At 34.5% G+C, this 25,386-nt stretch overlaps 3 protein-coding genes across 3 annotated transcripts; 2 read left to right on the forward strand and 1 right to left on the reverse strand.

Moving 5' to 3' along the window:
- Positions 1-252: 252 nt before the first annotated feature.
- LOC136807466 (ADP-ribosylation factor GTPase-activating protein 2-like) lies at positions 253-11,793 on the forward strand. The gene is made up of 18 exons (XM_067064045.1): positions 253-393; positions 1,038-1,110; positions 1,290-1,348; positions 1,651-1,726; positions 2,006-2,150; positions 2,299-2,349; positions 2,542-2,597; positions 2,768-2,803; positions 3,090-3,352; positions 3,639-3,761; positions 4,057-4,110; positions 5,731-5,790; positions 6,379-6,420; positions 6,542-6,600; positions 6,916-6,983; positions 8,525-8,612; positions 9,446-9,510; positions 10,669-11,793. The coding sequence occupies exons 2-18, from the start codon at positions 1,084-1,086 to the stop codon at positions 10,735-10,737; spliced, it is 1,341 nt and encodes a 446-aa protein (XP_066920146.1). The 5' UTR covers positions 253-393; positions 1,038-1,083; the 3' UTR covers positions 10,738-11,793.
- Positions 11,794-14,806: 3,013 nt separating this feature from the next.
- On the forward strand, positions 14,807-17,563 carry LOC136807467 (uncharacterized). The gene has a single exon (XM_067064046.1). It carries the CDS (start codon positions 14,874-14,876, stop codon positions 15,591-15,593), a length of 720 nt encoding a protein of 239 aa, XP_066920147.1. The 5' UTR covers positions 14,807-14,873; the 3' UTR covers positions 15,594-17,563.
- Positions 17,564-20,180: 2,617 nt separating this feature from the next.
- LOC136807491 (putative ascorbate peroxidase) lies at positions 20,181-23,444 on the reverse strand. Its single transcript, XM_067064075.1, has 3 exons — positions 23,360-23,444; positions 22,423-22,818; positions 20,181-20,693 (listed from the first exon to the last, which is right to left on the reverse strand). Exons 1-3 carry the CDS (start codon positions 23,388-23,390, stop codon positions 20,305-20,307), a joined length of 816 nt encoding a protein of 271 aa, XP_066920176.1. The 5' UTR covers positions 23,391-23,444; the 3' UTR covers positions 20,181-20,304.
- Positions 23,445-25,386: the final 1,942 nt, after the last annotated feature.

The following is a 25,386-nucleotide window of genomic DNA, read 5'->3' on the forward strand; positions in this document are numbered from 1 at the left end:
CCTCCCGCCGATTTTTTCCCGTATACCGCCATAACGCCATACCGCCATATTTTCCCGCCTTTACTATCACTGTAACGGACGATAACATCGTCTACAATCAATGATGAATTTATTGCGTTATGCATTTTCGCTAAACGCTATATTTTCCAACTGATTTTGTTCATTTTTCTCCTCGCATTGCTATCTAACTTTCATCATCAGGTAGGTCCATTCAGCCTCTAGCTTGTTACTCCCTAACTTCAAATGAATGTTTTCATTGTTTCGTATTTTTTAGTCATGTTTTGATTGCCGTGCTGCTAACCCAACTTGGGCTTCAATCACCTATGGTGTTTTCCTTTGTATTGATTGTTCTGCTGTTCATAGAAGTCTTGGTGTCCACCTAACATTCATCAGGTGGGTTGTTTATGATGTTTACAGTTTTAATCATATGCCTTTTGGGTCATGAAAATATATACATTGTCTGGTTTTTAAAATATTTTAATATTTGAAACTAGAGGTTGCTAGATAATTATTGTAGCTCATTGGGATCATATAACAGTTCTATTTTGAGGGTCAAATTAAAGTGTTTGAAAAAAAGAAAATTATTAAAAAGGTCCCTGTTTATTTCCTTATATACTATAAGCTCGACATTAATTATGTACGTAAGGCGAGACCAATTTAGTTTGTTGTTCTACGGGCCCGACCGACCCTATTTTTGCTAAAATCAAAAAAATAATAATATTGAATTTCCACTACAATATATTTTACACACTAGTTATTTGTAAGAATCAAATTTGAATAAAGCTGAAAATTAATTTAAGAAATTGAAAAATTTAGAAAATCAAGCATTCCATACACTAAGATTTTATCATGATCTTCATCGAAGATAAAAAGGTGAATTTTTGAACTAGATATTTTTTGGAAAATATTTTCGGTACTTTAACAACCCTGATAAATGAAAAATTTATTTTTATTTTTCCGACCGACCGACCCATATTTTGCTAACGATCTCCCCGTAGAACAACAAATTAAATTGTCTCGCCTAACTTTATTTCAAGATCGACACAACTTGATGGAAAATGGACGTGGCTTCAATTGAGACACATGCAATGTGGGGGCAATGCCAAAGCAGTAAGTCTGACATTTTCATCAATTAAAGTCTTGCCAAAATTCAAATGTAATAACATTATTATTAGTAAAATTTGCTCATGATAATAATCATAATCTCTTCCAAATTAGGTATAATTATTTTTCAGGTTATACGCCTTGTGAGCTTTTGCTGTACTTCATGCTTTACTTATCAATTTTAGAATGCATTTTTTCGACAACACAATCTCACAACAAGTGATGCAGGTGTCAAATATAAAAGGTATGCATTGTAAAGCTTTTGAATTCTCTCTGATTTTCCATGTTCAAGCTGGTTTCAAAAGTCCTTTGAAAGAATAATTTGCTCAATGAATTTAATTTAAAATCGATGCCATCGCCATGGAAGGAAGAATGGGAAATTTTAAGTAATTTTTCTTTTTCAACCATTTGGTGGCTTTCAGCTGTACTGGGAGTGAGGGAGTTTATCCCCTTTTCTATTTCCACTATACTTGGGTGATTGAATATGTGTTTGTGGGTGTATGCTCTACCTACTGAGCTATGCAATCAATTTTATTCCCATTTCAGTCGTGTTGCAAGCATGTATCGAGACAAATTATCACAGTTAGCACAAAAAGCGATGAAAGAATACGGGACTTCTACAGTGAGTTTTAAAATCTCGTTTTTGTGTAATAAAACTAGATTTTTTAAAGACCAAAAAGTTTACTTATTCCCTTGGCTTTTGAGTCCATATTAATTCTGATAAATAAATGTAACGTTGACTGTAACATTAAAATTTGTTTATTCAATTCTTCATCTCAAAGCACAAAGTACAACGTCCTTACAGTAAATGTGAATTATTATTTTTTTAAGATGAAGCTTGTCGAGATAGGGCTAGGATATTATAACCTCTTGACATCTTTTTAACAACTTCCTCATCCAGTTGAACATCGATACACATGCGCATGGACCAACAACTCCTGAACAAAAAGAAATCGACTTCTTCCAAGATATAGAGACAACTTACACTGCTGTTCCAGCTTCAGATTCACCTTCCATTGCTGCCAAAAATGCGAAAAATAGTGCAGGTAGAAAGTAGAAATGTTAACTATTGGGTTTACAACCAGTTATATTTTAATAGAAATAAGACTTTCTTTTTATTATGCCCACTGCACAATAACCATTTTTTACAACTATCCTTAAAGATCTATTGTCAAGACCTTCTTTGTTTTATAGCGGATCCGAATCTCGATGTTGGTCATATGAGCACTTCACCACCTAAAAAAGGTAAAATCTACGGTTCTATATGGAATAAAATAGTCGCTCTAAAGGCAATGTAATCGTTGTTCAGCTAAAGAAAGCCTGAAGAAACTAAATGCAGGTATTCTTACTTTAAGCCTTGGTAAGTAATCAGTTTTTATTTTTAGATATGTTTCCAGTAGATGTTCTATATTAGAGCTAAATTTTGATCAATTTCAGAGGTTCGACAATCGACCATTGGCGGACGAAAACCTGCTCCAAAGAAGAAAGGAGGTGTAAGTAGTGCCTTAAATTGCTTATTCAGTTGACTTTGATATTCTTAATAATGTTGTTGTCATTATCTGCTGAAGACATGAGGAACATGGAGCTAACCATACCTGAAAAACAATCATTAGTCGATACTAAGTTGAACATTTTCATTTCATAATATATTTTACTTTTTCAGCTTGGTGCGAAAAAAGGTGGACTCGGAGCTACACGAGTAAGATATCTTCTGGCTTAGCAATGTGAAGTGAGACAAATAATTTCCTATGATGCCTTTAATGTTCAGAAGATAACGAAAAAGTGAAAAAGTCTTTACTATCCTTTTTGATTAATACTGAGATTGGATATGTCAGAGTAAAGAGTGGAAATTCTTTTTAATAGACCTTAGTAATCATGTCAGTTTACGTCCATATTATTTTATAGAGTTGCAGGTTTCTGCATTGTTTTTTTTTATCTTTGCATGGACTGTTTTTCATGCATACTTGGTTATCTTATTTTTACAGACCAAAGCAAATTTTTCAGCTATTGAAACTGAAGCTCAAGAAATGGACAAAATGAAGGAACAGACTTCTATAGCGACTGCAACACCAACTTTTGATGAAATGAGTGACAAGAAATCTCCATCTACACCCGAAGATGTCCCACTATCCTCCTCTCTCATGTATAAGTCTTCTTCTATGAAAAGAGAAGAAGAAAAATTGAAAAATTCCGACCCGAAGAAAGCAGCACAACTTGAACGGCTCGGGATGGGATTCGGTAACAGAACGTATGTTTTACCGCTTAATTTGTTCTGAAATTTTATTCGTATCTTTGAACAAGTGAAAATTGTTTTTGGATTTTGAAAAAAAATTCATACATCTCCATACAGCCTTAAAAATTTGAATAACTTTTGTTACCAGCTGCTATTTTCGTCATGTTTTTTTATTGCTCTTAAATTATGGGGTGAAAATTAAGTTACCGGTATTTTTTCGAACAAACCTTGCGCTTCTGGCTGAATATTGTGCATGAATGACAAAGTAATAATGTTCTAAAGATGTTTATACTTTCTTCAGCAATATTTCACACTCGATGGCAGACAGTATGCAATCCGTGGAGCAAGTCCGACCAGATAATGAAACACGCAAGAAAGACTACTATCGATCCAATTCACCGACTGGTGATGGTTTCTTTGACAGGTAATTTAATGCTGCCTTGTTTTAAATATCTCAATTTCTTTTTGTTTTGAATTAATACTTAGTTCTGGTCCCTTGTTTAACTATATAGTGGTGAAGATTTTGCGAAATATCGTGATTCCCAATTTGCAGGGCTTTATAAGCTTAAATCTTGAATATGGCTGTTTTGATAGGGTAAAATTAATATGTTATTTAACTGGAAAGTAACCAAACAAATCTCCTGAGTGAATAGAGTTGGAGAGAAATTCTTTCTTCACATATACAATATCTGTGTCATCAACTCTCCTCTTGATTTTAGTTTCGATCGATATGGAAGCGACAATTCTAGAAGCTTGACTGAAGAACCACCAAGGTCAGTTTCTAACTAACATACTTTAATGGGATAAACTTTCGCGGGGATTAAATTTCGCGGTTGGGTCTCTCCGCGAAATTCAAAAATTTCGCGGGGACTTAATTTCGCGGGTGGCACTATTGGGTGTCAATATTTTCACGATTTATGACTTTCACTGTCAAATCATACATGTTGGTTTGTTGAAATACACATTATTTGCGCCTCTTTGATGCAAGTAACCATTCAAAAAGTATTTATTTGACATATTTTGAGTTTTGTTTAGGAATATTTCGCGGATCAGGCCCTTCCAAAATTCCGTTGGGACTTAATTTCGCGGATTTTCGCGGATGACACCCAAATCCGCGAAATCCGCGAAATTCAATCCCCGCGAAATTTAATCCCCGCGAAAGTTTATCCCATTAAAGTATCTCGTTTCTAACTTTCTGGTGTAACTACCCCTTCTTTGCTACATTTTTACGTGAACATGAACATATAAACGACTGGTCATCATCTTTGTTGCCGCCTGTATGTCAAATTCGATATTAAAAATCCAACAAAATTCCGCTGCTTCATTTAATTTTGCATTTATACAGCTTGGAAATTGCTTATTTTTCGCAAAAATATCTTCTCAACCTTTCTCGTAAGTTTACAAGAAATTTTATGTATACTTTTGAATCGTTTTCATCACTGGAGAAAGCCTGTGTTATGCCTCTTATCTTTCTCACAACGTTAGCAAAGTATTCCTCCCCGGAGGTATTATCATAAGCCCATTGTTTCATTTTCTGATTTTAACGTGGTGGCAACGAAACTATGATAGCTTTCTACAATAATAAAAAGTAAATGGACGTCCAGTCGTTTATTATGTTCATGACGGAGGCCCGGAATCTTTGAGTTAGAAAACTTCGAGTTAGCTAACTCGAAAACTTGTGAGCGAAAAATAAATTCCGAGTTAGCTAACTCGAAAAAAGGTTTTGTGAAAAAGAAATTCGAGTTAGCTAACTCGAAAAAGTTTTTTCGAAAAATAAAATTCGAGTTAATTTTAACTCGAAAAATATTTTTTGAAAATAAAAAATCGAGTTAGAGTCGAGTGGCGTCATAATTTGCACTTTTATGACGTCATAATTTAGCTAACTCGAAAATTCCCAACTCGAAAATCGCTAACTCGAAGTTTTCTAACTCGAAGATTCCGGGCCTCTTCATGACGTACTCTAATTCTGGAATAGATAAATAGATATGCCCTCCGATGCATCGGAATGGGTCCTACCCACGGTGGAGTAGGAATCACAGCGCAAGCAGACATTGCAACCCTGCAGATGCGAGCTGCCGAGCCATGGGACACTCGAACTACACGGAAGAACGGATGTCCTCGCAGGTGTAGAACCTCCTGAGTGTCACGGCACACCACAATGTCTGAAATATTTACCCATACTCTCGTATCAGAGTTATGGTACCCAATTCCCCTCACATGGCATGGGTTGACCCGGGCGAAGGAGCATTCACTTGCCAAGTGAATCGTAGTGCCACGGTGGGTATCGAACTCGAGCCTCCTGGACAGAAGTCAAGCACGATAACCACTACACCACTACGCCTGGAATAGTCCCTAAGTAACTAAGAGATTTTTTCATTACTTTCATATAACAGCTACGACAATCGATTTTCATCAAAAAGTGGTGGTTGGGGCCTTGAAGATATGTCTAACAGGTAAAGTTTCTTTGACATGGTGTTTTTTTGGAGGGTTGTTTCAATAGTGCTATCATCAGCTCTCTATACCAAGGTTTCCTGGATCAAATTTCTGTTCCGTTCGCCTCGTCGATTCGACTTTTATAATTTTATGTGGACGTGGAGGATATAACATTTTTTGGAGTTTAGAATTCTGACCCCCAGACAACCAGTTAAACCCCCCGGACAATGGAGCTTTTCTTCTCGAATGTTTGTTCACCTGACTATTTCTTTATACACCTGGAGCCGGACACCCCCATGTACAAACATTTTTTGGAAGAACTCGTTCGACTTGTGAAATTAGGGTGAATTCAAAACATCTTTTAAGAAAAAATTGCTACTATAATTATCTAAATCAATGCTTTTAAGAAAAAAATTAGGAAATCCATGCTTTCTAGAATATTAATTTCTTTCTGGACTTCTACCAATTTTCTCAGCACAATTTTCATTTCACTTGAGATTTTTTGGTTCTAAAACTCCGAAATATACAGATATTAGGCAAAAATGATTCCCATGGATTATATTTTAAATCAATTTTTATTTATTTATTACTTACTTACTCTCCACTAGCAATAAAACGTACAAATCGGAAAGAGAAGACAGTTACAGCAGGTAAGCACTATTCATTATAACCAAGCAGTGTGGATGGAGTTTATTTTTTAAAAGTCAGTCCTCTTACATTTATGTAGTGATTTTGTTATAAAACTTTACTGCTTTTTATTCTGTTATACAGTCGGTCACGGTCAAGCAAACCAAGCAGCACTTCAACGTACTCGGAAACACCTTCTGATGGTAAGCCAAATTGCCAAGCTACGCCATCTCTTGCACTACAATTTTTGAAAAAGTTCCTTCATAAAAGATTTTTTGTACTTTTTGTACTGTACGATGCTTTCTGAATTGGTATTTTTACAATATTTGCCAACCCTGATATTCGATTCGCAATGCATGAGTAATTTAGTTCTTCGTAATCTGTATCACGAGCAATGGGTCATTCCCGTCTGTTTCGTTTCAAAGCTTTGCGTTTTTCAATCTTTTGAGAAATGTTTCTGTAACGTTCGAGGCTTTGGAGATATGTAATGACTAATGAATCTTTTTTCAATTTTCCAGCTGACTTTCAGAAGAAATATAGCGGTGCAAAAGGAATCTCATCGGATCAACTGTTTGGTACAGGATCTGTAAGTTGTCACTTGTTTTTCTTTTACGTCCTCAGAAATCCAATCGAAGTCTCGGATTTTCAATATTTTTGAAAGTAATGTGTGCGTGGGCGTGTGCTTTTTATTTTGGGTATCGTATTCCTTAATTGAATCTGCAATCCTTCAAGCCTAAAAACAATATTAAAGGACACAAGCCTGTTCAAATGAATTGAACGCACTTCTTTTCAGAAGGCAGGCCATCATGAACATTAGCACCCGTTTTTCTCAGCCCCAGACACATCTAAAATAAGAAAACCTTTCTATTGATTGACGTGGTAAAAATGTCAAAATTGTCAACATTCAAAACGATTTTAGTCATAACTATTTTCTTGGAAGAGGAAATTTAATTAAAAGTCGTAGGAAACTACTTTGACAGAGCCACAAGTGCGTCATTTAGTTACTATGGAATTTTAAATTAAGAGCAAGCTACCTCAATATTGATATCAATGTTTTAGAGGTCTAGAGTAAAATAGTGAAAAGGGGTAAAAATTTAAAAACCTCAAAATTGTCTTATATATTTTGGATAATAACAGGATGAGAACAACTTTAGGCTTTAATCGCATAAAATAGTGAGAACAACCGAACCGTCAACAAAAATGTACTGGTCCTTGTAACAAAAATAGTTTTATTAATTTCGCTTAGCGAAAGTATTACGATAGCCTTTCTGCGGCGGTGTCCTCGGAAAAAAATTAGAAAACGAAAGTGTTGATACGGTGGACGAATTCACTAAATTTAATTTACAAATTACACGCTCGTATAGCCACGGACGATTTTCGCGGATTTTCTTTGGATTACGTCATATATCTTTGTGTCTTTAGCTCCACAGTTTTGATTTTTTCTTTATTTTCTTATAAGCATATACTTTATAAGAATCAAATCAATAACTCTTGATAGACGGTAATATACCTTTCGGTAATTAGTTCTTACAAAGTAAACAAGGGATGGCATACAATATGAGCTTACTTATTTTTCTTATAAGCATATATTTTATAAGAATCAAATCAATAACTCTTGATAGACGGTGATATACCTTTCGGTAATTAGTTCTTACAAAGTAAACAAAGGATGGCGCACAATATGAGCATATTTATTTTTCTTATAAGCATATACTTTATAAGAATCAAATCAATAACTCTTCATAGACGGTGATATATAGCTTTCTGTAATTAGTTGTTCCAAAGTAAAACAAGAGATGGCGCACAATATGAGCATATTCAATTTTCTTATATAAGCATTTGCTTTATAAGAATCAAATAAATAACTTTTGATAGACGGTGATATTACCTTTGTTTATTAGTTCTTAAAAATTAAACAACAGTTGTTCTTAAATTGGTCTCTTTTTTAGCGATTTTAAGCCTCGTTGTTCTTGTAAAATTGTTTCATCAAGGCTCGATGTAAAGTAGATTTCAAATTGGCTTCAATCTCTACTTTTTGTTTTTCCTATGTAGTTTAAATTCTAGGCGAAATTTTCGACTTTAAGTCGTCTTGTTTGTATTCATAGTCCTCTTCCTTTTTTGTTACAGAGCGACTCAACGAACGACAGGTTAAATCAATACTCTGGTTCGCAGGCTATTTCAAGTGCTGATCTTTTCGGTGATGGGCGAAGTAATGGTATGGACTAGTTAAATTTATTCCTATATTGTCAACAACTACCCACCCACCCTTTTGGGCCTTTACTGAATTGGATGAATTATAAAAAACTACAGTTGACTGTAATTCTATTCGATACGCTCAATTTTTCGATAATATTGAAAGTCATCGTCAAGAAGAAACTCTCATAAAGGACGCTCTACTATTCGATGTAGTCCCTTTTTCCATGAAATCATATTCCTCCTGAAAATCGAATTAGAGAGTGTCAACCGTACTAAAAAAATACAGACGAATTATACCGATTAATCGTCAGAGAGGTGAATCACGCATTAATCTCTATGAATACGGGATTACAAACACTCGCGATAATCTTTTCACTCCTACACGTCATTTCAATTAACAGATTAACGATTACTACAAAATTAGAGGCATTTTAAAACATTAAATCCCGTTGTAAAAAGAAACCAATTTTTAAGGATAAATTGAGACTTTTGGGTTGAATTTCACCATTTCGCAGACTTATTTTTGCAGATTACAATGTGAAATTCTTTCTCCAATTGGGAAACCTTTTAAGAAGAAAGCATTTTTAATTACTTTTCTACACCCACACTTATTTTTAAATCATTGTCTTGATGAGCAAAAATAGGTTTTCGTTCTGTTAAGTAAGAAAACAACCGTTATCTTATATCGAAACGCCCCCTTTAGCTTGTGTGTAACACACATTATCCTTTCAAAAATATTTCAACCATGTTCCTATTACAATTGGGTTTATACAGCTCCCTACCACACCCGACTTCAAATTGTTCTGCTAGAGGTCTTCGTCTAATTACGCTAATTCCTTTCTCTCTCCTTAGGCGCAAGTGGACGGACGGTAGACTATCAAAACCTGAAAGACAGTGTTTCGAACGTCACTGGAAAGGTAATTTGTGAGTTTGATTTTGAGACCATTACAGAGAGTGGGTTGGTTTAAAGAATTCTGAAGTGGACTTTAAGAACTAAAAGAAAGTCATCCCTACCTACCCGTAACCTGTATTTGGGTTGTGTGCTCTAGATAATCTGCCATTGTTATTTACCAAGAATAATTTCAACGAGGAACTATGCCTCCAATACATCTAGTCTTTCCTGGCCTTAAAGTTTGAAATTAAACTGCTTCTACCTATGAAAACACATTGACTTTCATTCAAACCATAGTTTTTTTTAAGTTTTAAACATGTGAAGTGAAGACCTTTAAAGTTTTCCGAAAATCAACAGAATTTGTGTTGAGACGGTTTTAAACGAAGATAATTACGTATGATTATTTTCGGACGTTCTGAGATTTTTGATGCACACTGATTACAAGGCCACTCTAATTAAAGAAAACTGATTTTGGTCTCTTTTAATTTCTTTAATAGCATCTTTTGCAATACCGCTAAAAATCCCATTAAAAGGTCAATCGAAATCGTTTATGTCAAATTTTATTTTACTGTCCTTCCAACCGAGATTGGCAGCACTGTTATTGGTTTTTCGGGGAGGAAACTTGTCTCATATTACTAAAACTGTTGACAGTCTAAAAACAGTTCCATTTTGAAATGAATTATGAATTATGTCATTCCCCCTTTTTTCTTTCCCTGACTTTTTTGCATTACATGTTGTAACAAATACTTTTTATGATTATAATATAAGTCTCTCTGCTACCTCTTGCAAAAATGTTGTTCTACAAACATCAAGTATCATAAGGTCTCAAAATCTAAACACAGCTTGAGAGCTCCTTAAAATAAACACTCACAAGATTTCACATTCAGGTTCTAATCCATAGAGGACATTGAAAACGGAGAAATCTCTCTCTAATTTGAAACTCTGAATCGAATCAAATGGAAATGGTGAAAATTAACCCCTTTTTACATAGCGTCAAAGAAATAAACCCCTTTTTACACAGCGTCAAAGATAAGTGTCATTCCTTAATTGGCTTTCGTTCAGAATCCAACAGGATTTCGTTGCCTTTTTGAGGCGGTTATCATCGGTGATTTAATTCGATTACAAAATTTTCTTTTCTCGACCTATTTTTATTTTGATACTCCTGTTTTTTTTCATCTTTCAGCTTTCAAGTATGGCTTCAGGAGTGATTGGTAGCCTACAAACGCGTTATAGTGGGTCTGGAAATTATTAACGGTGTTGCTTTTATGTGGAATAAAGAAAATTTGATGTTCATAATTTATTATTTTAGCAAAATGTATTAATTCTTAATCAATATACGAACTAAGTACATTTTTGTTTCAGTGAAGAGAGTGGAAGGGAACAGTTTTTTTGCAATGAAAACTACTTTTTGAAAACAGAAGCCTTTTTGTGATAATCTTCAATAAGGAAAAGTTGAGGTTTCCTTCATTCTTCATCATTTTCCTTTGTAGTTTAAAGGCTTTCTCTCTTTTTTTCATTTTCTAATGATTTTTTTGTAGCAAATGAGATTTTTGCTTCTAATGATTTTTTTGGTTTATGAGTCGAAGAATACTCATTACATTAATAGAGATGTTCAGAAAGTGAGAATGATAGACTTTGAGTGATATATTATTTTAGTAAATTTTTTTTGGATTTGATTATTTTTTTGGACACATAGCCTAACACCTACTTTCAACTTTCCATTCATAAATCTTCGCATAACAAAAAATTACTGGTATATTAAAATTATTTGAATGAGTTTTGAATTAAAGCTACATAATGTGCAACTTAATTGTTTCGTCCTTTGGCTAAAATTTTTATTGTATTTTGAAAATGTAATATTTTGAACGGGCCTGTGGATCTTTTCTATTTTTGCTCCCAACCCTTTATCAGAATCTTCAATCTTATTTTAAGTCATTTTATTTTAGATTATTTAGTTACTAATAGGAAATTTTAATTTTTTCCATTTATGTATGACAATATGTAAGACCAATACTTCATCGTATTCTAATTTTTTTTTTGTTAATTAAAAGTGAAAACGAAAATGCCCTTTAGGATTAAAAAGCTGTTTTCCTATCAGCTTTGACAGTGAGTGAAATTTTGGCTCCTTATAAAAGATTCACAAAATAGTTCTAATACTTATTTTGTTTACAATGAAATTATGAAAGGATTTTAAAAGAAACCCAAATCTAATGAACTCGATTTTTTAAAGTCACCCCCCTGCTATAGGAATTCTCATATTTTTTCCTCTTTTTGTAATGGAGAAAAAAATAACTTGAATAAATTATTATATTGAATAATTTCTTTATTTGTTTGTCCTTCATAATTTTATTTCATCCTTTATTTCGCCCCTCCTGAAGACTTTTTAGACTAGTAAACTAGTCGTTGAAAACAGACCCATATACAAAAAATCAAGCTCCAAATAAAAAGAATCGAAGGGGTGAAGTTGCGTCTCTTTTCTGAATTTCAACGACTAGAAGCTACTTCCCTCAAAAAACGTTGTTTAATTTTGCAACTTTTTTTAGGTTTTTGAGAATCCATCCAACTTTTTTGACTAAATGATATTTCATAGTAACATTGAACATGGGAACATATAAATAAATGAGCATTTCTAAAAACGCAATAAACAGAAAGAAAAATAAATGAAATCCCGCACGGGTCAGACATACAGAAATCTGTATGTCTCTCCTTACGATTTTAGGTGAAGAAAAAAAGGCGTTGGAAGTAGCTTCTAGTCGGTTATTTTCCTTTTCTCTCACGTGCGCTGAATATTTAATTAGTGTTTACATTATTTGATTGACAGTTTTATTATAAGGTTATAAGTAATAACCGACTAGTTTACTAGTCTAAAGACTTTTTTGAATATTCCATTTTATCAAAAGCATTTCCCGAAATAGATCATCGTCTTTTATTACTTTTGATAATGAACACCATAGCTAAAATGTGTTGTTGTTTTTAGCTGGAGAAGCTAAAGCTTTTTGGAAAAATCTTGAATTTGCAAACGTCGGCAGAGTCGCATCTTGACGTTTTAATGTTTACTTTGGGCCGGTTTCGACGTTTCAAGGAAGACGTCGTCAGTTTTCTTACGTCACTCAATTATGCAACGGAAAGTTGAGTTTCAAGTTTCTAATTCTTAAAACATGCGTCAAAATCAGGTTTGTATTTTCTTCCAATCAGTTTCGCTTATAACCTGTTTCTGAACCATCCTTAATTTGTCTACAAAATGTCATTTTGTGATTTGTGATCATTTTATCATTCCCAGCGAAAGATCTCGAAAAAGCTCGTGGACTGTTGTTTGTGTACTGTAAGAATTTATTATGACAACGTAACAGTTTAACTCTCTTAATCCTTATTCAAATCATCTTTAAGTTTGGTTTTATGAATGGAAGTTGAGATATATTAATTTAGATTAGTTTACACCTTTAAATTCAAAAATCTTTACGTGTGAGAGGGTGAGAAAATAGCTTAGATACAGTGCAACTGTCAGTTGCTAGCAATCAACACAGCATGAACATTATTCACTCAAAGTCAAATACAAGAAGAATTTACCACATTAAATGTATTTATGAAACCTTTGATCGTATTTTACAATTATTTTTGGAATGACCTAGGAAATTAGCTATAAAAACAGTCAACTATTAAAAAATTTTCTAGTATTTCTTCTGGTATTATATAATATAGTCTGGTATTGACAACATGTATGTACCGTGAAGGCAGGTAACTTGCATCAGTGGAGGCTAACATGCATAGCCATAGCTGTCAACTTCGCCTCACACAAATACGGGAGAGCTCCAAGTCGGAAAAATTTTCCCCGATAATCCGATTTTGAAAAATCGGGCAATCGGGGAAATTTTCTCGTAAAATCCAATTTTATTGGAAATTTTTTTCGGGAAATTGGGGAATTTTTCATTCCGATCTTTCAAAATCCAGAAATTTCGCCGTTTGGTTTTTCCAAAATCAGAAAATTTTTGGAAATGCGGGAGAAAATCCCAAAAATGCGGGAGATTTGGCAGAATTTTCTTCACGCGGGAGAAATCGTTGACATGCGGGAGTCTCCCGCTCAATGCGGGAGAGTTGACAGCTATGGCATAGCCCTCAAATATATGACCTGGCTGGTCCTTAAAATACAAAGTTAAATCAAAACAAAAACGGTAGAGTAGAGCTGCGACCGGAGCCACTTAGTTCAATTGTTTTGAAATTTTGCTGCTTTGATTGGTCAGTCATTTGAGGGCTATGCATGTTAGCCTCCACTGATGCAAGTTACCCGACTTAACGGTATGTGTTTGGTGATGGAAAAATTGAATTTACATTTTGAAAAACCCTTTTTAACCCCAAAATTCCCCAAAAGAGGTCATTCTCTTGGATGGTTTCTAGCAGCTTGGCAGGGAATAGACCTTTTTTTAAAGAGGCAGTCATATTGAATAATTATGTACTCCAGCATAAAAACAATGATACAGCCATGCATAATTACTGTATCATGCATATTTTAAAAATTATGCATGGCTGTATCATTGTTTTTATGCTGGAGTACATAATTATTCAACATGGCTGCCTATTTAAAAAAAGGTCTTTAAAAATTTGACCTTTCAGCAGTCAAACAGCGACCCTTCTGACGCACGAACATAAGGAGTGGTGCCGTGGTATAGTGGTAGTTGACCTTGGCTTCTGTGCAGGAGGCCAGGGTTCGATTCCCACTCACGGCAGTTCACGTGGCAAGTGAACGTTCCTTCGCCCGGGTCAACCCATGCCATGTGAGGGGAATTGGGTAGTCAGTTCAAGGTGCTGACGGGACGCTCATTAGTAAGCGTCTATAGTTGCGAGAATAGGCCTCTACAGCCTCCTGCAACTCAACCAAATAGAAATAGAAATAGAAGGAAGCACTGGCTTTACCACCAGGCTTTTTTATCTGAAAAAAAAATTAGCAAATATATACCTGTCCAGACCTGTCAAATTTTGAGAATTGACAAGATGCTGTCTGTATTTTGAAAAATTCGGACAAAATCCTTGAATTTCAAAGATACTCTTGGTTGGAGCTTTAGGAAATTTGGGAAGAAATAGACAGAATGAAGAAATCAGGACCCCTGAATCCTGGGTTTTCCACTGTCCAACTACAGCTAAGCTCTTTCCTGTTGAAAAAGGAACCTCTGGAAAGTCAGCCACTTCAACTGACACTGATTCTTAGTCAGTTATCCTAACATCCCTGAAAACTCCATGGAATTTTTATCTGGGAGGTGAAATCTTATCTCAAACCAAGATGACAAACTTTAAATATTATTGTAAGATTTACTTGGTTGATTTTGATCAATGTTGACTTTTTTATTATTTTTCAGATAAAATCATTTTAATAAGACAAATAAAAGAATTTTATGAATGATACTAAATAATATGGATGACAGAAAATCTATCGAAGGGAGTGTCAAACTGAAAGATAAAGAACTATTCAAGATAAAACTAGCATTGTCCTCACTAACAAATAGTGTTATTATTTCACCTGTAATCGCAACATTGTATACTCAATCTACTAAAGATGATGAAACATGGAATTGTTGTAAAAGAGGAGCACCTGGATTAATTGTATCTCATAATTCAGATTGTGAGGTTGTCAATTGTCAGTTATGCATTGCAGATCCCGATTCAGGTTTCGCTATTTGGAGAGAATCTATATTACCTAAATCAGAATATAAAGCATCACAGAAAAACTTTCACACATTTAACTTGATTTCAGATGGAGTTGATAACAAAATGGCTGGAATAAGATTCCCCTCAGACGAGAGTGCTTGCGGTTTTTTAAAAGATGTTTTAGACAATATCCCTAAAGAGGGTGTTCGTGCTGATTCTCCTGTCTCTAATAAATCACGAAAACAATCTAAGAAAATCAAGAAAAGTGAAATATCGCAACCGTGTATGTTTAAACATGTCACTAGCGTGAACAATATGAAATCAAGAGATAAATCACAAAGCATGAAAGTACAATCTACTAAAAGTAAAACAAGTAAATATTCTGGCTCTGGGTCTTCGCTGGATGCCCCAGATGCGGACCCACATCATGGTGTTGGTGTGAGACGCAGTAATAGTCTTTTTAAGCGGTGAAGTTCTTATGGGTCTGGTTTTATGTGGGTGGGTTTTTTAAAGTCTTATTTTTAAGGCAAAAAGGGTCTTTGTAAATGTAAGTTTTATGAAATTAAATTTTCTTTTTCAAACTTTAAAGTTTATAAAGTGATGGTTTTGTTTTGAAATTTTTTAATGAGTTTTTCTCAAATTTCTGTCTAATATTGTGAAAATCAGCACATGCTTTTTTGTTTGAAATTATTTCCATCTGTCGTTAGCTAATATGAGATGAGTTTTCATGGCATTTCATAAGTCTTGAACATAAAGGAAAGATTTTCAAGTTATAATGAAGGCAGGTGAAGTTTTCAAACCAAATTCATCAGATAGGGAAATATAACGTTAGATCTTGTCTCTTTGTTCTAATATTATTTTATCAAGGACCCCTTTTGAATTCAATATTATGTTTGCATGTTCATTGTATTCTTTTTTCACTCTTTTTATGAAACATTTTTCATCCCAGCAGGAGTTTGGATAAATTTTAGAATTCACATGGAATTAATTCCCTCACTTTTGATGAATATCAGTCCAAAATCTCCAGAATCTTCCTCAAAAAGGTTAAAAGGGTTCGTGATAAGATTGGTTCGATTATATTTTTAATAGCAATTTACTTTTTTTGTTGATCATTTCAAAACTATTTCCTGTAGATACTGTAAATATTAAGGGCTTTTTAATACTTTTAAAGCTTTTGGAAATAGTATGATTTTCCCTATGTGTGTTTTTACGTTTTATTTTTTACATTTGTTTTTCTTTCACTGAAATGGGAGATTTATACCCCTGACCTATATTTTCTAATGCAGATTAGAATGAATTGACAATCAGTATACACAGTAATCTGTGGTAGGAGCTTCCTGATCTTTTATGCATTTTCTAAAAAACTGTTTTCCTGTTCTAGATTAGCTCACCACGGCCATTTTTGTCAATTTATTGTCAATCTCGCATAATGACAGGCTATTATGTTAAACTAATCACACTAGTTTTTTAAATCAAATGAATTACACTAGGCGGTCACAGCAATTCTCTTTGTCCATTCAAAGAATCATCAACAAATTTTCTGAAAATTTTTTTCCCACGGAATTTGTACATTGTTGTAAAAAGATCGTCTTTTCACTTTGATAGCAAGATTATTATCAATGAAATATCTCTCTAACTAAGGAAAGGTAGCTGTATCGTTTTGGTTTTACTATACACAGGAAGATCTACAAATTAGTAGATAAGTATCCTTTTAGACATCTGAGGAAACATTTTAATCACTACTCACTTTCCATCATTAAGGGAATCGACTACTTTGTTTTTGACGGATGTCTATCAAATTTCATAACGCGGCCAAGGAAGTTCTGTCAACAAAACATTGTATCATACTTTCTAAGAAAACGTCACAAAATCCGCGCTACGATGTGAATTTTCACATGCCAAAATTGTGACGTGTAGTAGTAGCATTTTCTCAATGTACTATTTATATTATCGTTAGATTGTGATTTTTATTTTATGGTGACTAGTATTTTTTGTGTGTATTTTTTATGACGGAAAAATCAAATTTTAGGTTTTATTTTTGTTAATTGTATATGAATTATGATGAATCTTAAGATTTTTATTGACTTCATCAACAACGTGTCTTTAAAGTAAACATTACACTAAACTTTTGTCTCCAAATCTCTATCCCCTCTCGCTCAATGGTACGTCGGATATTTTAGATGTGAACGGTTTTGAAAGATTAAAACAAAGTTTCTGCTAGTACGTGAATCTTCTTCAAAGCCAATTGAGGTCGTTTCACACCAGACTGCGGACCCTGTGTTATTTTCTCGTTTGCGAAATATTCATCCTTTGATAGGATTGTTAACCCTTTTTTGGTGCAGAGTGCAACCTTTGACCTCGGCGAATCGCAAAAATAGTGACTGGAATAATGTTTTTGATGATTGTTTCTTATGTTGAAAGATTACCAGGTTAATTTAAAAGTGTTACAACTCTTTATTTATTCCTATCCATCATTCGACCTTCATCTTGTTAATCTTTCTTTCCTCTATTTCTTTTCATTGGAATTATGGACTGTAGGAGGTCTGAAAACATTTTAATCTTCTGTCTAGAAGTTAAATCATTATCAATAAAGTCTTTCTGTTTTCAAAGCAAATTCGATGAATCGCCAGCGATTTTGCCTTTTGTTGTCTTCTCGTATCAAATACTATTCAAAGGTATTTTTTAGGCTTTTTACAGATTGGAAAATCATGCAATTGTTAACGTGATGACGTAAGTTTAAAGAAATTATTCTTCACTGAAACTGAGGCTTTAGCTCTCTGCTAACACAGTGGTTTTGATAACAATCTATTCAATAAGTTGGCGACGGCGGTAAACAAACTCCCTTCTCAAAGAGAATTTTAAATCAAGAACTTAACCAAAACTACTTTTTAACTTAGCGAATAAATATTGTTCGATATGTTCAAACATTGTGTTTCTTTTCGAGGTCAAATATTGAACATTGAAACCTTAGTTTAGTGAACTGTTTCACAAATTATCTAATATTATCTCCTGGATGTTTTAAATATTACTTTCAATCGATAGTTTGTGTGTGGGTTCAAATTTAACATAGCTGAGATGTGTTGCAAGGTGCACACCTAACCAACTAAGCTAACCACCGTTAATTCTCTACCCCTGGCGGTCAAAAATTGGAAATTTGTGATCGCATCCCGGTCAATAATCATTATTTAGATCAACCGGTCTAAAATTTCCCGATTTTCAGTCTCCCTAAATGAAAGGTTTACTTTAATCACAACATAATTCATTCGAACGTTCTAGAAAATAGTCTCATAACTAGAACCTTGAAAATAAAACTCAAACTTTGAAAAAATTCCTGTAGATGACATCTGATTAACATAAAAAAGATCGAGTGCGAGCGAGTGCGTTATCTACACTATCAGCTTTTAGTACTAGAGGAAGGGACCTTTAAGAAACCGAAGTCATACTAAAGACACAGTAATTATTCAATAATTCAATGCATACATTCATACATGTGAGAAGTTTATCCCTCCGGTGATTAAAAATCACATTAGACTTGGCAAAGGAAAAGCCGACAATTTTATGAAGAAAAGTATTGAAAACAAAACAAAAATATGTCTAAAGTAAGTGGTTCTTTGACTGTTTCGTTCAAAAAGTTTTGTCCTCCTTTAAATGGAGGTGTGTACAAATTTAGTGAAGGATTTGACTAGAAAATGGCCGGAGAAAAACATTTTTGCACGTATTTACAGTGTCCACTAATTGGAGAGGTCTTGTTTAGTATATTTCATTCATAGTTCACTCCCGGGTCACTGAGACAGGGGATATGTTATCTGATATTCCGATTAGGGATTGGTGACCGCCCACGCTAAAGCTCTAAAGGAGTAGGCTAATTTCCCATCGGACAGAAATGATAGTCGGCCTTTGATGTGCCACATCCCCAGTCGGGTTCAACTACCACTGCACTCAAAGGTAAAAAATATTTCGGTTGGACCTGCCAATCCCCGAAATTTTGCAGGCCTCTATTTAAACCATGCTTAGTAAACATTACGCACCGTTCCAGGGGCACTCAAAGGTAAACAACCTACCGTACTTGCGGCCCTTAAGGGTCCCTTTTCCAAGCTTCCCAAAGCGCAGGGTGTAAAATTTGGAAAATCTGACCATATTTTTCCTAAAATTGGTCAAACGTTTTCAAGAAAATTCAAATTTACTCAAGGGTCCGATTTTAAAGGCCGAGTTTTTGGCCGCACGCACGGTCGTTTTTAAATCGAATGCCCCTTCCCCCAAGGGCACCGTTCCAGAATTGATAAAATTTGATAACATACTGCCCTTCCTTAATAACCCCCGTTTTCCAAACCTCGTTTCATTTCTGTCACCGAATGTAAGAATGGATCCATCTGATCAAAATGATATACCATATTTACATTTAGTAAGTTTACATTTAGTTTACATTTACATTTAGTACCATATAAGAATTAGATTCTGACTAACACTAAACTAAAAGTTAAAGATGTTTCTCACCCCGGTGAAAATCAAGGAAACTTTTACCACCCCACTCAATATTTGAAAGAATATTTTGCCGCCCAGTGAATTTCAGATTTTTAAATACCACCCTACTGGGTGCTCAACACCAAATGAGGCACAGAGACAGGGTTGTATGAAAAGTGTCCCAAGCGCGGTGAGTATGAAGTTAGAACTTTTCATTGAGCATTAAACTTTTTCAAACACTACAAAAGTACAATTCCCAAAGGATTTAACCCTTCTAACCCGAGTAATGTAAATCTAAATCTAAAATTGGTCTCAGACTCTAAGGCTATAAGTCTTGGCCATTGGTCAACAGCTCTCAAGGACTCAAGTTACAAGCTTTTATGCCATGTCGGTGCACTTTGATTTAGAAGCTTTTTGATTTCAAAAAAAGGTTGAAAATTTTCACATGTTTTCAAAAAATGTAAGTTATGAGGGATAATAAGAGTGTAAGAACTAGTTTTTCGGTTAATGATCAATTTTGATTAAATAAATGTTACAGATCAGTTAAAAAAATTTCTAAAATCAAAAGTCATGGATAAATGCAAGTAAAGGTCCAATAAAAAGTTATCTTCTGAATTCTTTGTTCCTTTTCTTTCGATGTGATGTCGATTCTTTTTGGAGTTAGTCTTTAAAGGTGTGTTTTTATAAAAACTTTATGATAGCCATTCATATGGTTCCTCGATTATGGTGTAGCTGCTGATAATCCAACTTCATTGTTGAAAATCATTTTGAAGTAGGCAGTTTTGAATTCACTTATCCATCTTTGATTATTAGTGGCATATCTGAAGAAATAATTCGTTTCTTCATCTTCGCCTCCCTCGTTTGTGGTTGATCTTGGACAACATATGTTGGGTGCAACTGCTTCACATGTTTGGTTTCCAGGTTTTTTGCTCCCAACTTCGTCCTCTTCGACATCGATTACACACGTGTTGACCTGTCCTTGTGGCTCGTTCTGAAATGGATTCTCCGTATTATTATTGTGCAAATCGAAAGCAATCGCCATGTCAACATTCAACATTAAACGGATTCCACCACCACTCGTACGTTTCCATTGCATGTTTCCACTTGCACCTGAGGGTAACGATAATTATGAATACAGTTTTGAGTCTCAGTAACTCCAACACGCACGAGGAGCACAAATTTGTACGAGTTAAGAGTTATTGAATAAGGTTTATAAGGCATTGTTAACTGAAGGGACGAGAAAAGGAGACATTCGAGTTAAACAGACTCCACTGTTTTAAGTACTTTGTCCTAGGCTAAAGTGTATCTCAAGTTTATTCCTCACACCATGAACATATAAACGACTGGACATCCATCTTCTTTGTCTTTTTGAAGATAACAGTGCTAGCTTCGTTGCCGCCTCGTTAAAAGTATAGAATAAAATAATAGATTTTGATGATATACCACTTGGGAATACCTTGCTAACAACGTCAAAGCTTCGACAAAAGTCTCTGTTGTTCTACTCTTCTCAAGTCTTTTATCTATATTATAACAAAAGATAACAGAGGCAAAATCATCGTCAGCTTGTCAAAATTCCGACTAATATTTCTAAATTTTGACTTAAAAGTGTCGAATAATTTTAGAGAGTGTCACATTCTAATTTTGATATTCTTATGACATAGGCTCTCAACTTTCGCAAGCTATTTTTTTCAAGTCATAAAAAAAATTATTGGAGTGACAAAAGGGATTTAAAAGTATACACGCAGTTAAAACTCTGCATTTCAGAGTTGAAAAATGTTGATAAAATATATTGCAAACTTGTAGAAAAATTCGAAAATAATGTTTTTGTGAAATACGAGTAATGTTCAAGCTCTATCAATCCTTTTACCTAAATAATTCAAAGAAATAAAATTATGATGGAATATTGTCGGATTTTTCATACCAATTTTGAAATACAGGCGGCAACGAAGCTCGCTTCAAAGAGACAATAAAAGATGGACCTTTGGACCAAAATCGGCATCGCAGGGCCTGGACCGGGGTCCCAAAATAATGTGCATTTTGAAGAACAACCCAAAAGGAAACTTTTCACCCTAGCATTTTAATTTCCTACCTAGCGATTATTCACAATCATTCTTGGAAGAAATGCTACTTCGTTCAAAAAAGCGCTACTTTGTTCAAGAAAGCAAGTTTTTGCCTGATTTTGCATGCGTTTAGAAGAAAATTGGTAGGCGCTCATAATTTTTAAAATCATAATCTTCAATTGGAAGCGTTGCGTAAAATAGCAGCGCAACCCTGGGGAAACACTGCGAAAAACCGCAACGTTGCGAGGTATTGCAACGTTGCGGATCTATGCAATTTGCCGAACTGTACTGCAGCAACGGACTTCCGGAAAGAATTGAAGCAGAATTTATATAAAGATCTTCATCATTTATTTCTTTGAATTTTTAAAGAGATGATTTGATGATTTTACTTAAGGTACAGGGTACAGGATTAATGATTTTACGGACACGCTCAATATGGGACCAAAAAGAAAATATTCACGTATTCGCACACAAAATTTAACGCAAACTGCTTTGGACCCCAATAATAGCAAACAGACAGTTTGAAAATATGATATGGAAACAGCTGAGAAACTGAAAGGCTACAAAAAATACAAAGGTAATAAATAACCAATAAAACTACATTTGATTGGGTCAAGCTGGAGTTTTTACAAGTTCTTTGATGACTCTGTTGGTCGTTAAATGTTGAGACAAACGATTTTATTACTTTTTCTAAAGAACGCGTCATCCCTATTGTTTAAAAATAACCAATCAGTTAAGCATCTTGTAAAAACTCCAACACATCTTATTTGATTGTTTACCTCCTGGACCTTGTGCAGCTACTTGGGTCCAATCACCAGCAATATGTCTGTAATAACGATTGTTGAGAAAATCGGATTGTGCTCCATTGTTATTAACAGCTGTGGTCCACATGCCTTCAAATTTTGAATTCTCAAAATGAGCTTTGCCTAACGTATGTGCACCCAAGATAGCGACTGAATCTTGGAGACTGAATCCAAATCTACGGTCGAAAAATTTCTCAATACCATTATTTCCCTGGAAACGACCGATATGGGGCGATAAGAAGTCGTCTTCGTCGTCTACTTCTGTTGCGCAATCGTCAGGGTCTTTTCTACCAAATTTCAATATTTCCAATCCGTTAAATTGTTGTGGAATAGTTGCACCTGGTTCAGCCGCCTCGTCAAGGGCGACAACACCTATTTAAATAAATATACAAATTAAAGATAAAAACAAGATTTTTAAAAATGATTTTATAAGCGTTATCATGGTGATATTTATTAAACTCCTGTGCAAGATTATCGTTCAGTGACGGTGTGACGGTATTAGCCCTTTTCCCGTCAGTGGTTCGGTGTTTGAAGGAAAATATGGGTTTTAGCAATTTTTGCTGTCAGCATTGACGGTGTATTTCAGTGTTTGCTTGTTTTATATTTCCGTACGTTTCCTTCCCCGCCTAATAGTAGTAAGAGTAGTTGCTTCTGTAAGAGCTACCGTGATTTTATCCTTGAAGTTGACAATATTTTAAGTTAATTTTTACGAGCACATAAACACACATATAAACCTTCCGTAGAAAATTTCATTGAAACGTTAACAAGGTAACAAAGAGTTAACAGTTTGATACGGCTACATAGAACACAGAAAAGTTTTTTAAATTCATTAAATTTATACTCAATGTCTGGAATTTATTGATAAAGTTTTTCATTTTCATTAGATCGTCGACTGAAAAGAAAAAACAGTTACCTGCTAATGTGTAGAAGTCGGCATTAGTCATGCTTGTAGCTACACCATTACTAACGTCAGCGTATGCTGCATCAAGTTCATCTGTATATCGTTTCAACCCGGCATTTTCTGGGTTAGCATGATTGATACATCCGTCACATGCTTTTGTCGTGTATCCTGAGCCGTGAACACAATCGTGAAACGCTAGCCGTACAAATCCAGCCCGAAACGGATGTCTAAACTTCGTCGGTGGATCATCGTCCCCTATCGGCTCCTTGTGACTATTAATGATATCTTTGATAACCTGAACAGCTGCATTTCGCTCTGCAATTGTTGGTATTGTTTGGCTGTTACAGATCGACAAAATACTTATCAATGCTATGGCTTCTAAAGTTCGATACATCATTTTGAAGCATCTGCAGTGTCTTTCTGTTTTATGATACCGTTCCAGAAAGCCAAACTATTTATACTTGTTTTCAAAGTGCAATGGAGATTTTTACAAAATCATTTTTCATTGGAAGAAATTAATCACTTTCATTTGTACATGAAAAACAAAGAGGGAAAGACAGTGGAATTTCCCAATTAAATTATTGGACATTTGCAATCAATCAAAAGGATAAAATTAGGTTGACGAGGGGTGTGATACTTGATTTTATTTGATATTATTATATCAGAACTGACAGGACTGAACGTTCCATTAATTTTCCTTGAAATGGACAGAAAGTTTTGAAACAGGTGCACAATAAGACACCCAATATTTGCTTAAGTTTGGCCAATTTTGAATGCAAAAAGCTTTATTCATATTTTCATATTTTTTGGCAATCTCTAATCCAGTATTCCAGTATTTTGTACCCCCTGAAGCGCCCCCACTATAAATGTGTGTACGCTACGTAATTAATAAATTGAATCATCATATAACTTTTGTAATCTATAATAGATGTTTCCAAATAGCGATGTAACTAACTGCAGAGCTATGCAATCGAAACCGATCACAACAGGAATTGACTTGTTTTCGGTCTCCCCATGGTTGATAAACTTAATTGGTGTAAGGAGACATTACATGTCATTTAACACGTTCCTAAACGTACGATCTAATTGTCTAGTACATCACATTTATGTAGTTCATAGAGGGTTAGGGTTCTGTGAGAACCAGTTTAGTTTTGTCTAAAATTAAACCTGTGGAGACGGACTGTAAGAATTAATCATGCATGCCTCAATCACATTGCTATGGTTAGATTATCTAAACTAAAAAGCTTTTTGTTTGGCCTTAAGTCATGGTTGCTTATTATATCAAAAAATGTGTATCCAAAGAATTGAAGATTGAGAGCATTTATCCTCATCTAAGACTTGTAATCTCTGTGAAATAAGTTTCTTTCAAAAGAAGTTTTTCCCCTTCAAAGGTATGTAAGTCGCTTTCAGTTCGTTTAAAAGAAATTTTTGAAGAAGCTGTCTCGCTGTTGCTAAGCGAATTGAAACTTTTGGTTGTACAGCACCTTAAAAGAACTAATTTTGGTCAAAATTAAAAAAAAACTCACCAAAACAAGTTCTCGCCAAAATTAAATTTGAAAAATAAACCCTAATTTTAGACTAAAATTTTAATTATTTCAAACTCAGAAAGAAAAACAATATTAAGATTTTTATGTACAGTATATAGAATATCTCCCGCCTTCTTCTTGGAGTGTGTCCATAGATTTATAAAGCCCGAACTTTTATTGCTTGGAAAAACTTAAAGCACGACATCTAGCCCTTCGTGCTCTATAAAGCTATGAGTGTATCTAGTATTCAAACAGGAATTAATTACGTACTTTCGTTTGTAAATTACAATAATTTCGATTCGATAACAATATATTGCTCCCTAAATGTAGCTCAAATTTTAAATTCTTAAAGTGCTCTAAACATCGCAATAAACAAAGGGTTTTGATCAAATTGAAACTGCAGCCCAATTACATTTCAAAGGCTACCAATATATTGTTCGTAAGATATTACCTAGCAGTTTTTTTTGACTAAATCTATCATATATGTTCAAAACACCACCTGGTAATTGACCG

The sequence above is a fragment of the Clytia hemisphaerica genome, unplaced genomic scaffold, assembly GCF_902728285.1.
Source record: "Clytia hemisphaerica strain Z4C2 unplaced genomic scaffold, Clytia hemisphaerica genome assembly, whole genome shotgun sequence".
Classification (NCBI taxonomy): Eukaryota; Metazoa; Cnidaria; class Hydrozoa; order Leptothecata; family Clytiidae; genus Clytia; species Clytia hemisphaerica.